This window comes from Saccopteryx leptura, chromosome 12, assembly GCF_036850995.1.
Source record: "Saccopteryx leptura isolate mSacLep1 chromosome 12, mSacLep1_pri_phased_curated, whole genome shotgun sequence".
Lineage (NCBI taxonomy): Eukaryota > Metazoa > Chordata > Mammalia > Chiroptera > Emballonuridae > Saccopteryx > Saccopteryx leptura.
Window position 1 is genome coordinate 56726808 of NC_089514.1, and position 18242 is coordinate 56745049.

The 18242-nt window shown below is 39.0% G+C and overlaps 1 protein-coding gene across 2 annotated transcripts in view; it reads right to left on the minus strand.

The window, feature by feature from the left end:
- The window catches only part of ELAPOR2 (endosome-lysosome associated apoptosis and autophagy regulator family member 2), a 251001-nt gene that overhangs the window by 87506 nt on the left and 145253 nt on the right, over positions 1 to 18242 (minus strand). For both annotated transcript variants that reach the window (XM_066354085.1, XM_066354086.1), the window contains exons 5-8: positions 9227 to 9313; positions 6387 to 6492; positions 4806 to 4958; positions 4141 to 4229 (exon numbers count right to left, since the gene is read on the minus strand). In XM_066354085.1, the coding sequence (XP_066210182.1) occupies positions 4141 to 4229; positions 4806 to 4958; positions 6387 to 6492; positions 9227 to 9313 (435 nt within the window). The remainder of the gene's footprint in view (positions 1 to 4140; positions 4230 to 4805; positions 4959 to 6386; positions 6493 to 9226; positions 9314 to 18242) is intronic.

An 18242-nucleotide genomic window follows, 5' to 3' on the forward strand; every position in this document is an offset into this window, starting at 1 on the left:
TTTGCACTTTGTAACCTGTTTGGGCTGGGAAGAAGATGCCCTAGTCACTCCCTGCAGAACAGGAGGCCTTAATAGCTGCCAAGTCCCTCTTTTTAATGTATAGCCCTGAGTATAAAAGCTCTGCCAATCAGAGCCACCAGCTTAATCAGGTAGGGGAGCGTGCTGGCTTCTATTCAGTTCCCCAGGTTTATCTAGTTATATTTGCCTTAGCATTCCATGGGATTGTTTCCTGCAGGCTTCATCCTTGTTAAAAAGCCTACAGCCTATCCTGTTTAACTTCTGCAGTGTTCTCTGAGGTTTATTCCATAGGAATGTGTTTTTCATCTGTATTGGCTGACAGGAAGTTGCCCTGCCCCTACATGCATAGCAAGAGGCACTAAAAAAATCACATCTCTTGTCTTACAACGCTGATCTGAGAGAGACCTTGTCAATTAGAGATGCGTAAATCAGTTTGGAGGTGAGCGGACTGTGGATTAAGCTAATTTCAGCGATTTAATCCACAAATCTGCTCCAGAGACAGTCTGCAAGATGCCTGCGTACCCCTCCCTCTAGTGTTTTTGTATTTTTTCTTCCCAGGGATGTTAGCCTGAGTGGCTGGGTGAGGCGTAGGGAAGTTTGCTTTCACGCACTCCCCCAGTGCTGTTTCAGGAGCAGGGATTACACTGAGATTCTGGTCGCAGCCCACACAGAGGCCTCTGTCCGGAAACACGGGCGCCCACTCCCAGGGTGCTAGGAGGAACCTCTCACACACTATCCACGCTCTCCGACCAGTATATCGGGGATATTGGCAGCCACCACTTGCCCACATTTGCCGAGGTCCAGCGCGGGTGTTAACTCACATGGGCTGAGTTGCCACAGGCACACTCTTTCCTCGGCTTGGAGGATGTCTCTGACTCAGCCTGGTTCCCTCTGCACTCCCAGCCCCCACTCTCTCTCAGTTCCAAGTGAAAGCAGCTCTTGCTCAGGTTAGTGAGGAAGGCGGAGTGTTCTGTTCTCCGTCTTATTTCCTACAGGGTTGATTATATATTTAGTCAATTTTTTGCTCGATCATACCTTCATGTTCAGTGTGTGGAACTTCCAGATGCACCAAGGATAGATTTTTCTGTCACTGGTTGTAGAACTTGTTGAAATTTGGGGGAGCAGTATCGGGAGAGCTCCTCATGGCACCATTTCTCTGATTTCACCCTAAAGATGCCTTCTCTTGATGAATACTTGCCCATTATAACTGGTCAACATTCTTTCGAGCTCAAATCTCAAGCACTGAATCCATGCATGTGCTTATACACAACTATATAGCTGTACCTCAATGCATGTAAAAAGTGGACTCCAAACAATTCTTTGGAAACAAAGCATGGTTTCATTACTATAAAACCATGCCAATTCTAGCACTAGCCTATGTCATTAGTTGCATCTAATGCAACTTCCTACCCACAGCCCCATATTCCAGTGTTCCCCATATCCCTGAAGTTCCTCAGACTCACCAGCCCTCCCTGCCCCTCCTGGCAGTGCTCTCCCCACAGGCTTGCCTAGGTCTTAACATAGCTCTGAAGCCTCCCAAGACTAGGTCAGGTCCCCATAAAACTCAGATTGCTCTGCTACAGCACTAATCACAATGGGAAATAATAAGTTTTTTAATTAACTATCTTTTCCTATAAAGTCTAGATCAGTAGTTCTCAAATTGCTGAGCTCCTGGACATGTAGAATCAGAATTACTTGGAACCTCTTAGAAATGTAAATTCTCAGATCCAGCCCCAAATCTACTGAAACAGAAAATTTGGGACAGAAACCTTGAGGTGAGTTTGATGCACACTAAAGCTGGACAAGCACTGCTCTAGAATCTGTGCAGAAATTTATGTTCTTCCTCTGCCTGTCTTAAGCACTGCCCTCAGACACCCAGTTTTTTTGTATATAACCAGTGCTCAGTAAAATCACTGAATGAATGAATGAATGAATGAGTGGACATTCCACATTTCTCATGATACTAATGGTAGTCTCTTAATCAAGATTAGAACAGTTCCAGTTAGCAATTAAAATTTTCCTGAAAAACATCCCCTATAAAGCAAGAAGCAATCAAGTAACTAAACTTCAAAACGAATGACACAGAAACTTGTAACATTTGTGTCATATAAATTATAATATTCAAAGTCTGTATATCTTTGGATATACAATAGGTGCCTCCCTTGATAATCCTCTCTAAGTAAGAGGAATATAAGATCAAAGAAAGTATGACAGGACAAAAAGAGCCAAAACACATTCATTGAAGAACCTGGGAAATCTCACTAAACCACCGGCACATCACCAGGGTATTTAAACTAGAAAAAAATATTTTTCAAGAAAGTGAAACCAGAACAAATGAAAATTTCAGAATTGACAAAAACAGAAAATATTCAAATTCACATGTCTAATCTACACTTTTCATTATATTTGTTATTAAGTTCCCTTCCCATAATTTCTGTTTACTACTGAAGCTGGAAACATTTATCCTGCAATAAGTCTTAAATCACTGAGTTAATAAAGTGCTAGTCCATTGTTTTGTTCTATGCTGAGCACATGCACAGATTTCACCCAAATCAACAGAAAAGCATAATTTGTATGAATGTGTACACAACATGTCTGCATGTGCATGCATGGGCACATGTACGTGTATGTGTACATATTCCATGCATTCTACATTTGATATACGTCCTTACTTCCTTTCAGTACAGGTCAACTAGATTTTGTCACACCACACATGGACATAATAAAAATATGACTTCTGAATATTTTTATTATAGCAAAAACAAAATTCATTTGTAATTAAATCTCATTCATTTATGCTCTCTACGTATATTTTCTAAATAAAAATAGCTCTTACTTGGCTATTATTACAGGACTATTAAGATCTTTATCATAACTCTTTGTTAAAACTCTCTGTAGAGCTGTTAATTTCAATTACTGTTCTTATTAAAAATAACAGAAGTGCTTCTAATAAAAAAATTTCCACCAATTTAAACTGATTTTCTCTCAAATTATTCTAAGTTAGTACTTGATCTACTGTAAATGCTAGAATGGACTTGGTGTTAAATATTCAAAAGTAAACTTCTTAGAAAAGAAAAAAAATGTAAGGACTAAGGGTAAGAACAATAACCATGTAAATATAAAAATTATAGATTAGGACCTCAGAATAAAAATTAAGAAAATAAAGCAAAACTGACATCTATGTGTACTTTCAAAACTAGGTCAAGAAATTAAATGTGAGGATCTCAAAGGTGCAAACATACAGAAAGATGCTGCATCATGGCTGCTGTCATCTCCATTTCTTCTACTGAGTAGGCTGACACTTTTTAATTAAGAGAATGGCAGGTCAACTGCAGAGTTCATGTATGCACTTTTTCCTCTGGCTCAGTGTCATTTATATGGTAATCACTTTGCATTTTCTAAATGCAATTACACAGTAATCTGCCCTAACTAAATTAGTCTATGGCTGCATGGCTGTTTTATTGACAAAATCTACTGAGGATACAACAGGTCCCCCAAAAAGGTCGTTTCATTCAACATCCTTTGTTGTTTCAGTATAACATCGATGAAATGCTACAGGAGCTTACCTCTTGTTTACATCAATTAGCCAATGGTAAAATTGGTTTTGTTATATGACAGTTCACTTCAAATCTCAAAACCTATCAACAATGTTAAGTGAGGATTTACTGTATGTCCAACTTATGAATCACAGGACACTCTTTAAGGCTGTGCTTTTCCTGCTATTATTATTTTTTAAAACATATAACTGTGAAAAATAGCAGTTTATTAATTGAGCACTCAATACATGACAGGCATTGTGCTGGGAATTTACACTGAATATCTCATGTTCTCACAGCCTTATGAAACAGGTACAGATATTCCCCCTATTTTACAGATGAAAAAAACTGAAACTTAAAGACAGCAAATAACTTGCCCATAACACTAAGTCGATTGGAAAATCCAAGCCAGGAAGGGAGGCTTCAGAATATAAATTCCTAAATTTCCTCTGTACTACTTTACAAACATGTATTTATAAATCAGCTCATTTAACTCTCTCATCAACAAATCAGAGTCTGCTCAAATTATCAAATTAGGAAGAGGGTTGAATAGATATGAAATGGAGTCTCTGAACACTGCTGGTACCTTTCCATCTTCATCACACGGCGTATGGATCTGAAAATAGTCTTTTGTGGCACAGGGCGGGCGTTCCATGCACTGGCTGGACCCTTCCTCTGCAACACAAAAACACATTTCAGAAATGTGTGCATTCCTTCATGACTCTAAAAAAAGGGGAAAAGCTAACCAGAACAACACAAAAAAGAAACAACTAAAACGTAAAAATAACCTCACCAGAGGAATTTACATAGAACTAGCTAGGCCCACAGAAGATAAAGGCTTCCATTTTTATTTTCACTAGAGCAATGCATGTCTCCATGACACACATGGGGACAAATCATAGTTTTTCCAAGAAGACATTAGATTTATTCAGTTATCATTAAAATTGTAAATCTGCAACAAATTAAAATTCTATGCCCACAAACCATCTAAAATTACAACATGAATTTTGATTAGTATTAACACGTCCAAAGCAGTTACCTATGGGAAATGGAATAAAAAAATTACAGACAAAAGAAAAGGTCATAAAAAAAAGGGATAAAACAAGCCATTTTTATCCATTCAATATTGATTCGCTTCAGCACATTGGTGTCTGGCCCATTGTCCCTGTCCCACTTTTGTGTGACTTCTGGCTGATGACAAAGGTAAATTTAAAATGAAGAGAACAAAGAGTATAAACTAGCAAAGACTACCTGAAAAGTGGGAGTCCTCTGCACACTTTTTGCATTCTTTGGCTCCTTTCTCAGAATAGGTGTTTCTAGGACACACCTGGCAGCTGAATGAACCTGGCTGGTTGCTGAAGGTGCCTGGCTTGCACGGAAAGCATTCTGATGTGTACGCCACTCCTACGAGGTAATGGCAGATAGGGCGTGGGAAGGAGGACCCAACAGTAACAAGCAAACCAGCACCTTCTCGCAGCTTCTTCCAGAAGTGAGAGAGAATTACTGACCGTGCGCTCAGCCCAAATCCTTTATCTCATTAACCCGATACTGAGAGTGTTTGCTGCATGCAAAGAGCTGGGATAAATTCTGAATAAAACCCAATAAGTAGGCCCTGGCCAGTTTGCTCAGTGGTAGAGCATCAGCCCGGCGTGCAGGAGTCCCAGATTCGATTCCCGGCCAGGGCACACAGGAGAAGTGCCCATCTGCTTCTCCACCCCTCCCCCTCTCTTTCCTCTCTATCTCTCTCTTCCCCTCCCGCAGCCAAGGCTCCATTGGAGCAAAGTTGGCCCGGGTGCTGAGGAAGGCTCCATGGCCTCTGCCTCAGGCTCTAGAATGGCTCTGGTTGCAACAGAGCTATGCCCCAGATGGGCAGAGCATCACCCCCTGGTGGGCAAGCCGGGTGGATCCCGGTCGGGCGCATGCGGGAGTCTGACTGCCTCCCCATTTCCAGCTTCGGGGGGAAAAAAAAAAGCACAATAAGTAGAGCAAACACTTCCACAAAAGATTGACATTTGTTAGAGGAATAGTCAATATAAAAAATCAGTTGTCAAAAGACAGGTCCATGAAGTAGGATAAACTCTAAAAGTCTCCTTCAATTCTGTAAGCTACCACTCTCTAATCTCTGTGTTTGTTCCCTTTTTAATGCCCACTCACAAATTAACAGGCAAGACTTAAACCATAGGAAGGGCTTGTCTTCTGGTTTGTAATTCCAGCCTTTGACAGCAGATGCCCCTATGGCTAATGAGTTAGCACCACAGGAACAAGTATACTTTAAAAATATTAAAATGCAAGCCAAACTTTAATAAAGAAGAATCACTGCTTTAATTAAAAGTAACCCTGAGAACTAATAATGCCAGAGTTTATGGCTGCTCTCTGGGGCCACAAAGGCCCAGCTGGTTCAGAAGAAGCACAAGAGATCTGGGAGACAGAACAGGCCAAGATATTTATTTTATTGCTATTTTTATGCATACAGTTGTGACCTGAGTTAGCTCAATGACAGGCAAGATAAACATTTTGAAAATGAATAATAGGCTCTTAGTAACAAAGACATTTTTCTTTTATTTAAAGACACCCAGAGCTGTCATCATCTTTACTTTTTCACACAGATTAAATAATTCAGTTTAAGGGTACCAAAACAAAACAAAAACAAAAAACCAGCCAACTTGCCAGAAATAAAAGCAGAACCTTTGGACTGGTATGCTAACTTACATATAAATTACTGTCCCAGAAACACTTGATTTATGAAACCCAGACAAACCAACAATTCAATCAATATCTTAACTCAACACAAAATGTGATAGGTGACTACTAAAACAGTGGGCTGTGAAATACCTTCAATTGTGATATTTTTCACCAACACTGGCTTGACTGCCTTAGAACCCATGAGGATGCCGGTAGTTCTCCAGTATAATATGTTTGTGCCAGATTTTAGCATTACCTGTGAAAAGATATAAGACTCTCAGGTCAGATAAGCCATACCTGAAAGCTAATCTCTTATACTTTGTTCTGTGCATTATAATGAAATACCACTGATTTGGAACCCACAAATTTAAGTCTACTGTTAATTTGGACCTAAGCTCTGCTGAAGTTCAAATTTTCTAAAAATAATACTCTGGCAATCCAAAAACGAAAGCAATAAAGAAGGAAAAGAAAATTTCTCAAGTCTAAAGAAAAAGATAAAGCTCTGGCCAGGTAACTCAGTTGGTTAGAGTATCACCCAATTGCATTTTCAATCCCTGGTCAGGGCACATACAAGGAACAACCAATAAATACATAAATAAATGGAACAACAAATCAATGTTTCTCTCTCTCTTTCTTCCTTGCAATCTCTCTTTAAAAAAGAAAGAATGAAAAGGAAGGAAGGGAGGGAGGAAGAAAGGAAAGAAAGGAGAGAGGGAGGGAGGGAGGAAGGAAAAAAATGAATGAATGAAAGAAAGAAAAAAATAAAAAGATTTTCAAACCATTATATGAAGTTTAGGTTATATTTAAAAGGGACTCCTTTTAGAGAGTGGAGGGCACTCAGCCCAATTATATATTTACTGGATGCCACTATTCATAAGTAGACTTTCAGCTCTGAGAACAAAAAGACAACAGAATGAGTTTGCTTCTTTAATTTATTAAATGGACCTGGCCGGTTGGCTCAGCAGTAGAGCGTCGGCCTGGCGTGCGGGGGACCTGGGTTCAATTCCCGGCCAGGGCACATAGGAGAGGCGCCCATTTGCTTCTCCAACCCCCCCCCCTTCCTCTCTATCTCTCTCATCCCCTCCCGCAGCCGAGGCTCCATTGGAGCAGAGATGGCCTGGGCGCTGGGGATGGCTCCTTGGCCTCTGCCCCAGGTGCTAGAGTGGCTCTAGTCGTGGCAGAGCGACGCCCCGGAGGGGCAGAGCGTCGCCCCTGGTGGGCGTGTCGGGTAGATCCCGGTTGGGCGCATGTGGGAGTCTGTCTGTCTCTCCCCGTTTCCAGCTTCAGAAAAAAAATAAAAATAAAAATAGATAAAATAATTTATTTATTAAACAACACTGCAACTGCAATAAGAAAAAACAGAATTGCTCTCACAGAATAACCTGATTTAACTCTATGACTTTAGAATATAAACAATACTGCCTGACCTGTGGTGGCGCAGTGGATAAAGCATCGACCTGAAAATGCTGAGGTCGCCGGTTTGAAACCCTGGACTTGCCTGGTCAAGGCACATATGGGAGTTGATGCTTCCAGCTCCTCCCCCCTGTCTCTCTCTCCTCTCTCTCTATCTCTCTCTCTCTCCCTCTCTCTCTCCTCTCTAAAATGAATAAATAAAATAAAATAAAATTTTTTTTAAAAAAATTCATTTTTAGAATGTAAACAATACTAAGCCTAAAATTTGCCTTCTTTGCCACTAAGACATTTTGCTAATCATAAATCAAACTACCTTTCTGAGAAATTTCATACTGATTAAGGCAAGCAAACTAATTTTAATACTTCCTTGCTTTCTCAGTTGCTACCCTTGTTCTTCTATGCAGTCTCTGGCTTTATGATCTTAAACTCAACCACTTCACCATGCCCAAGATCCAGAGCAGTAGCACATTAAGTACTTTCATCTATTTCTTATATGAAAATAACAGATTCAAAGAGACTAAGCCAAGTGCCTATAGAAAGACAGGTTCTGTAAGCCTGAGTTTGATTTTAATTGCATGTCACACTTCAAAAGGACAGTGTTTCAAATAGTAACAGACAAGTTGACTGTGTTACCTGACATTCACCTTCTAGCACAGGAGTAGTCAACCTTTTTATACCTACCGCCCACTTTTGTATCTGTTAGTAGTAAAATTTTCTAACCGTCCACTGGTTCCACAGTAATGGTGATTTATAAAGTAGGGAAGTAACTTACTTTATAAAATTTATAAAGCAGAGTTACAGCAAGTTAAAGCATATAATAATAATTACTTACCAAGTACTTTATGTTGGATTTTTGCTAAGTTTGGCAGAATAAATCTTTATAAAACAACTTACTATAGTTAAATCTATCTTTTTATTTATAGTTTGGTTGCTTCACTACCGCCCACCATGAAAGCTGGAATGCCCACTAGTGGGTGGTAGGGACCAGGTTGACTACCACTGTTAGCATTTACAATATTGTGTAGAGAATTAGGCAGTTACTTTACTCAATGGGAAGGCATTTTTCAGAGGGCATAAAACTTTGACTATTGGTGACAAATAGATAGGAAGTAGGTTTAGGTTCCAAACATGGATGATTTTGTGATCATCAGAGGTACTCAACAGTAGAGTCAGCACAGTGTCCAACAAGACAAACTTGAAAAATCACTTATTGAGAAGACCACAGAGAAAGCTAAATGAAGGAACTCAAGGATCCTCCCAATGCCAAGAGCCACACCTGTAAACTTACATACTCAGAGATTTGTGTATTAGTTTGATTAGCCTTATTTCTTATTAATGCCCCCTTTGAAAAGGAGGAAAGTTGGAGTATGATGGGAAAGAGCCTAAGGAGAGAGAAAAAGGTAAGAAAACTGTCTAGAAAGAGAATGCATCCATAAAACATCTTCTCCAACTGGAAATAGTCTAAATTCATAAACAATTATGAAACCTCTTTCCTTAAAATAAACCTTTTACAATGGTTGGAAAAAGGAAGGAAAAGACTGGAGTTGGTAGTGGCAGAGAAGAACACAGAGACTTACAGAATGAGAGCCCCACTCTCCACTGTCTGTGAGTTTCATCCACTTGTCGGCCGTGGTGTCCATCTCTTGGCACTGATCATTTTGAATCTGTGGAGTAACACAACAGTCCCAACATATTCAAGTATATCATCTTGAATAATGGCTTTAATTAAATCTGTTACTCAGCACAGGACAGGCTGCAAGAACTTCTTTTAGTACATACAGCAAACAATGTCTATGAGTAATTCTCAACAGTAAACATATTAAGACCTCTAAGACCAAGTGATAACTGCATATTAGTGATGGTTCTGGGTAAACCATTGTCATTATTTTAACAAAAAGGCTAGCTCACTAAATGGTATAGAGAGGGGAGAGAAGGGGAGAGGAAAAGAGGGGAGGGGAGAGGAAAAAGAAAGAGAAAGCAGTTAATACTGAAAATTCACATACAAAGAAAAACTTATTACAAAAATCTTACCAAATTCTTTTAAAAGCTTGCATTCACAATTCACTCCCAATGGTACAAAAATAAAGTTTATCTTTTAAAATATTTGGGGCCATAAAATATTAAATTAATAAATCAATAAAGTCTGGTTTGTTTTCAGTTTTCCAGGACTTAATCCAAATGCACAGGTAAGTGGCAACAAAATCCCAAATTTTTATTTGGGGATAAATGTTAATCATTTGTAGGTGGCTACAGCTAATATTTTTAACATCAAACACTTTGTGCTTCCCAGAAAATTCTTCCAAAATGCCTAGTATCTGTGACTCTACTTTTCCAGGTCTATGAAGAACATGAAACATCAAAAGTTAGGCCATCTTTACAGTATTGCATAATAGTCAACAACAGAGTAGGGCAAAAAAAGAGTTTCTTATTATCTACACTACTTTCACCCGAATGGCTATTTCTTTTCTAAATCACTTTGCCACTTCACTGATCGTCTTGCCCAGTTTGTAGATATGAACATCTCCATCAGAGAAATTTTCTAAAGCTTACTAACTAGAAAATAGAGCATTTTGCATTCCAAATACCAGAGAATTTCCACTATTGAGGACATTGGCTTTGATTAAATTTAAGTATTCTACTTATATTAGAAGCATAATGACTATATTAATGTGTAAAGTCATTTTAAAACAGATATGGCCCTGGAGAAAAAGATGGCAGCGGAGTAGGCGGATTCACAGACGCCCAGCTCTCACCACCAAACTGGAATACAAATCAATTTAGGAAAAATCAGCATGAAAAACCAACTCTGAACTACAAGAACGGCTCTCAAAAACCAAGGAGCAAAGAGGAAATCACAGGAGTCCTGGTAGGAAGTGTCTGAACCTCCTCTGCTTGCCAGAACAGAGGGGTGGGGTGGGGCTGAGAGCCCAGAGAGGATCTTGGAGGGAGGGGAGCAGAAACTACTGCTCACAGCCACTTGCCTGGCAACCAGGGAGCGAGGTGCATTGAAAGGACCAGCTTATCTCCCAGGTGGAGAGGACAGGGAGAGGGGCAGACTGTGAGGGGATAAGGAATGCAGGAGAGGAGCTAAAAGGGCTGACTCATCTGTGCTGGAGGCGGCCATAGCTGGGGGAGGGACTGAACCTTTCACAAAACAGAGCTGAAGTGCTTCCGGATCAGAGACCTCCGGACATCTCTCCAGCTCCAATCAGTACAACAAGACACAGCTGAAAACAAGAAGTGGGGAGGAGGGGCAGTAACTCAGGTCGCCATGGAGATCTGAGATACACCTCCCCCTACTGAAGCTGAGAAAACACCCTGCCCCCAGTGAATCTAGCTGGCTAAAGAGGCCTTCAGAGTCTCAGGTTACACCCACCACATTTCTGGATACAGTTTCAAGGAAGCCCCCTGCTGAGATCAGTAAACAAGACTATCACCTGTTAAGAAAACAAACAAATCAAGACTTCAAAGCTGCCCAAATCCGAAAGTGGATTACAGATAACAGCTGATACCAACCCAAGAAGACATAGAAATAACACAACTGAAAACTGGAGGCAGACAACACCAAGCCTAGACTCAACCAACTCTATAAATAAAACAAAAAAAAAAGAGGATGAGAAGACAAAGGAGTGCAATCCAAATGAAACCACAAGAGACACCTTCGAGAGATGAACTGAGTGATATGGAAATAATCAAACTTCCAGATGAGGAGTTCAAAATAATGATTGTAAGGATGCTTAGGGATCTTAGAACAACAATGGAGGGGCAGTTTGAAAACCTAAATAAAGAAATAGCAAGTATAAAAAAGAATCAGTTGGAGACGACAAATACAATATCAGAAATAAAGACCACAATGGAAGGAATTAAAAACAGGATAGATAGAGCAGAGGATCGAATCAGCGAGTTAGAGGACAACTGGAATGAAGGCATGAGAGCAGAGAAGAAAAGAAAAAAAAGACTCAAAAGGTCAGAGGAAACTCTTAGAGAGTTCTGTGACAACATGAAGAGAAATAACATCCGCATCATAGGGGTTCCTGAAGAAGAAGAAAAAGAACAAGGGATAGAGACTTTGTTCAATCATATCATAGCTGAAAACTTCCCTAAATTAATGCAAGAGAAACTCTCACAAATCCAAGAAGCACAGAGGACTCCATTAAAGAGAAACCCAAAGAAACCTACACCAAGACACATCATAATTAAAATACCAAAGCTAAGCGATAAAGAGAAAATATTAAAAGCTGCAAGAGAAAAAAAGTTATCACCTACAAAGGAGCCCCCATAAGGATGACATCTGACTTCTCAACAGAAACACTTGAGGCCAGAAGGGAATGGCAAGAAATATTCAAAGTAATGCAGAACAAGAACCTACAACCAAGACTACTTTATCCAGCAAGGCTATCGTTTAAAATCGAAGGAGAAATAAAAAGCTTCCCAGACAAAAAACAACTCAAGGAATTCATTACAACGAAACCAATGCAGCAGGAAATATTAAGGGGCCTGGTGTAAACAGATCAAAGTGGGAAAAGAATACAGCAAAAAAAAAAAGGAATACACCTTTAAAGAAGAAAATGGCAATAAACAACTACATATCAATAATAACCTTAAATGTAAATTGATTACATGATCCAATCAAAAGACATAGGGTAACTGCATGGATAAGAAAACAGGACCCATACATATGTTGTCTACAAGAGACACACCTTAGAACAAAAGACACACATAGATTGAAGGTAAAAGGATGGAAAAAAACGTTTCCTGCAAACGGAAATGAAAAAAAAGCTGGGGTAGCAATACTTATATCAGACAAATTGGACTTTAAAACAAAGGATATAGTAAGAGATAAAGAAGGCCACTACATAATGATAAAGGGAGTAATCCAACAGGAAGATATAACTATTATAAATATCTATGCACCTAATATAGGAGCACCTAAATATATAAAGTAGACTTTGATGGATTTAAAGGGCGAGATCAACAGCAATACTATAATAGCAAGGGATTTCAATACCCTACTAACATCACTAGATAGATCCTCAAGAAAGAAAATTAACAAAGAAACAGCAGACTTATTGGAAACACTAGATCAACTCGATTTAAAAGATATCTTCAGAACCTTTCACCCTAAAGCAGCAGAATATATATTCTTTTCAAGTGCTCATGGTACATTCTCTAGGATACATCACATGTTAGGGCACAAAAGTGCTCTCAACAAATTTAAGAAGACTGAAATCGTATCAAGCACTTTCTCCAATCACAACGGCATGAAACTAGAAATGAATCACAACAGAAAAGCTCAAAAATTCTCAAACACATGGAAACTAAATAGCAGGTTGTTAAATAATGTATGGATTAAGAATGAGATCAAAGAAGAAATAAAAAACTTCCTAGAAACGAATGACAATGAGCATACAACAACTCAAAATTTATGGGACACAGCGAAAGCAGTGCTGAGAGGGAAGTTCATAGCACTACAGGCACTTTCAGAAGCTAGAAAAAGCTCAAATAAACAACTTAACCCTGCATCTAAAAGAATTAGAAAAAGAACAGCAAAAAAAGCCCAAATGTAGTAGAAGGAAGGAAATAATAAAGATCAGAGCAAAAATAAATGACATAGAGGCTAAAGAAACAATACAGAAGATCAATGAAACTAGGAGCTGGTTTTTTGAAAAGGTAAACAAGATTGATGAACCTTTAACTAGACTCACCAAGAAAAAGAGAGAGAGGACTCAAATAAATAAAATTAGAAATGAGAGAGGAGAAATAACAACTGACATAACAGAAATACAAAATATTGTAAGAAAATAGTATGAAGAACTGTATGCCAAAAAACTAGACAACCTAGATGAAATGGACAAATTCTTGAAACAAACAATCTTCCAAAAATCAATCTGGAAGAATCAGAAAACCTAAACAGACCGATTACAACAAAGGAGATCGAAACAATTATCAAAAACTCCCAACAAAGAAAAGTCCAGGGACCGATGGCTTCACAACAGAATTCTACCAAATATTCAAAGAAGAACTAACTCCTCTCCTTCTCAAACTATTTCAAAAAATTCAAGAGGAAGGAAGACTTCCAAGCTCCTTTTATGAGGTGAGCATAATTCTGATTCCAAAACCAGGCAAAGACAACACAAAGAAAGAAAATTATAGGCCAATATCTCTGATGAATATAGATGCTAAAATCTTCAACAAAATATTAGCAAACCGGATCCAACAATATATGGAAAAAATCATACACCATGATCAAGTGGGATTTATTCTGGGGAGGCAAAGATGGTACAATATTCGTAAATCAATCAATGTGATTCATCAAATAAACAAAAAGAAGGAGAAAAACCACATGATAATTTCAATAGATGCAGAAAAAGCATTTGATAAAATCCAGCACCCATTCATGATCAAAACTCTCAGCAAAGTGGGAATACAGGGAACATACCTCAACATGATAAAAGCCATCTATAAGAAACCCACAGCCAACATCATACTCAATGGGCAAAAATTAAAAGCAATACCCTTAAGATCAGGAACAAGGCAGGGGTGCCCCCTTTCACCACTCTTATTTAACATGGTCCTGGAAGTCCTAGCCACAGCTATCACACAAGAAGAAGAAATAAAAGGAATTCAAGTGGGAAAAGAAGAAGTAAAACTATCATTATTTGCAGATGATATGATATTGTATATAGAAAACCCTAAAGTCTCAGTCAAAAAGCTACTGGACCTGATAAATGAACTCAGCAAAGTGGCAGGATATAAAATCAATACTCAGAAATCAGAGGCATTTTTATACACCAACAATGAACAGTCAGAAAGAGAAATTAAGGAAACAATCCCCTTCACAATTACAACCAAAAAAATAAAGTACCTAGGAATAAACTTAACCAAGGAGACTAAAGACTTGTACTCGGAAAATTACAAAGCATTGATAAAAGAAATCAAGGAAGATACAAACAAGTGGAAGCATATACCATGCTCATGGTTAGGAAGAATAAACATCATTAAAATGTCTATTTTACCCAAAGCAATCTATAAATTCAATGCAATACCAATTAAAATACCAATGACATACTTCAAAGATATAGAACACATATTCCAAAAATTTATATGGAACCAAAAGAGAACACGAATAGCCTCAGCAATCTTAAAAAAGAAGAATAAAGTGGGAGGTATCACACTTCCTGATATCAAGTTATACTACAAGGCCACTGTACTCAAAACAGCCTGGTACTGGCATAAGAACAGGCACATAGATCAATGGAACAGAACAGAGAACCCAGAAATAAACCCACAGTTCTATGGACAACTGATATTTGACAAAGGAGGTAAGGGTATATAATGGAGTAAAGACAGCCTCTTTAACAAATGGTGTTGGGAAAATTGGACAGCTACCTGCAAAAAAATGAAACTAGATCACCAGCTTACACCACTCACAAAAATAAACTCAAAATGGATAAAAGACTTAAATGTAGGCCGTGAAACCATAAGCATCTTAGAAGAAAACATAGGCAGTAAGCTCTCCAACATCTCTCGGAGCAATATATTTGATGATTTATCTCCATGGGGAAGTGAAATAAAAGACAGGATAAACAAATGGGACTATATCAAACTAAAAAGCTTTTGCACAGCTAAAGACAATAAGAACAGAATAAAAAGACAAACTACACAATGGGAGAACATATTTGACAATACGTCTGAAAGGGGTTAATAACCAAAATTTATAAAGAACTCGTAAATCTCAACACCAGGAAGACAAACAATCCAATCCAAAAATGGGCAAAAGAGATGAATAGACACTTCTCCAAAGAGGACATACAGATGGCCAACAGGCATATGAAAAAATGCTCAACATCACTAATCATTAGAGAAATGCAAATTAAAACCACAATGAGATTTCACCTCACACCAGTCAGAATGGCGCTCATCAACAAAACAACACAGAATAAGTGCTGGCGAGGATGTGGAGAAAAGGGAACCCTCCTGCACTGCTGGTGGGAATGCAGAATGGTGCAGCCTCTGTGGAAAACAGTATGGAGATTCCTCAAAAAACTGAAAATCGAACTGCCTTTTGACCCAGCTATCCCACTTTTAGGAATATACCCCAAGGACACCATAGAACGGCTCCAAAAGGAGAAATGCACCCCCATGTTTGTGGCAGCATTTTTCACAATAACGAAGATCTGGAAACAACCCAAGTGTCCGTCAGAGGACGAGTGGATTAAAAAGCTTTGGTACATCTATACTATGGAGTGCTACTCATCCATAAGAAATGATGACTTCGGATCCTTTACAATAACATGGATGGACCTTGATAACATTATACGGAGTGAAATAAGTAAATCAGAAAAAAAACTAAGAACTACATGAATCCATACATAGAAGGGACATAAAAATGAGACTCAGAGACATGAACAAGAATGTGATGGCAACAGAGGTGGGGGGTGAGGGTGGGGGGAGGGGGGATGGGGTGAAGAAGGAGAGAGGGGTTCGGGGAGGGGAGGGGCACAAAGAAAACCAGATAGAAGGTGACAGAAGACAATTTAACTTTGGGGGAGGGGTATACAGCACAATCAAATGTCAAAATAATCTAGAGATGTTTTCTCTCAACATATGTACCCTGATTTATCAATGTCACTGCATTAAATTTAATAAATAAATTAAAAAAAAAAAAACAGATATGGCCCTGGCCGGTTGGCTCAGCGGTGGAGCGTCGGCCTGGCATGCGGGGGACCCGGGTTTGATTCCCGGCCAGGGCACATAGGAGAAGTGCCCATTTGCTTCTCCAGCCCCCCCTTCCTCTCTGTCTCTCTCTTCCCCTCCTGCAGCCAGGGCTCCATTGGAGCAAAGATAGCCCGGGCGCTGGGGATGGCTCCTTGGCCTCTGCCCCAGGCGCTAGAGTGGCTCTGGTCACGGCAGAGCGACGCCCCGGAGGGACAGAGCGTCGCCCCTGGTGGGCATGCCGGGTGGATCCCGGTCGGGTGCATGTGGGAGTCTGTCTGACTGTCTCTCCCGTTTCCAGCTTCAGAAAAATACAAAAAATAATAATAATAAATAAATAAATAAAACAGATATGGACCCTGAATATACATACCTTTGGTGGTCGGTGTTTGGATAAGCTGACAGCCTCTTTTTCAGCCCAAATCAGACAACATGTGTCATCCTGATATTCTCTCTATTGGCATTCTAGAGACCTGAGTTCTTTGATTCATTCTATAAGTAACTAACAACAGTAAACCTCAGTTTGATCACTTATTCTTTCTAGGTTTTAGTTTTATCATTGAAAAAAGGGGGTGGGGCTAAATGGAAGTCCCAAACAGTTCTAAATTAAATAGCTTACTGCTTTTGATTATGTAATGTCCACACATACAATTGCATCTTTTAGTCCTCAGACATTTTCTTTCCATTAACCCTTAGCAGGATGACCATGGGTTCTGACCCTCTGAGTCAATAAATCACAATCTATGAAGCCGAAACATCAAAAAAAGAAGGAATATAAACTTGCCATTGCTTTTTAGTCTATAACCAGAAGAACAAAGGCATTATTGAAAGGAAGTAATGAAACATCATGCCTCTGGAGTACCTTTATTGACAACTGTCAAAGCACTTGTCAGACAATATAACACTAAGTGCTTATTCAAACAAATAAATAATTACCTTGCTTCTTAACTTTGTTTTATTTTATTGCTATTGCAAAATTGTCCCATAAAATAGGTAATAATTCATTCTGAGAAGTATTTGCAAACAAAATGCAGCTTAAAAAGCAAATGTGTTTGAATGTTGAAAGGATATTAGAGCTAGGAGGGCTTCTTAAAAGGTCCTGTGACACAATCCACTTTATAAAAAAGAATGCTGATGACTTAAAAGTTAACTTAATTGCCCAATAACACACAGCTAGCATTTGTAAAGATGGGAATAGAGCCAGAATCTCTCAATTCAAATGTAAGGTTCATACTTTAATCAAAAAATATCTCTTCCTGCCGACCAGGCAGTGGTGCAGTGGATGAGCAGTCAGACTGGGATATGAAGGACCCAGGTTTTAGACTCTGAGATCGCCAGCTTGAGTGCAGGGCTCATCTGGTTTGAGCAAGGCTCACCAGCTTGAGCCCAAGGTCACTGGCTCAAGCAAGGGGTCACTCGGTCTGCTGTAGCCCCCCAAGCAAGGCACATATGAGAAATCAATCAACGAACAACTAAGGAGCCGCAACGAAAAATTGATGTTTCTCATCTCTCTCTTCCTGTCTGTCTGTCCCTCTCTCTCTGTCTCTGCCACACACAAAAAAAATCTCTTCCTGCCAAACTTTTGATTTAGAAATCTCCATTATCAATAGCAATCTACATTTGTTTTAGAATTGCAAGTACATTTTCTCCTGAAATCTGTACCACAGAAACATTTTACAAGATATTTTGCCAGTTACTTGCACAACACACACTTTTTAATATGAGAAGTCAATCTGAAAACACTTTCTCAAATATTTGAGTCATTGCACAACAGATATTTGCTAGATTACCTACAGTTTATATTAAATAATTAAATAATTTTAGAAGTAACAGCCTATTTTGTTAGACTTTATTTTTTCCTGTATTCTGTAATGCTAT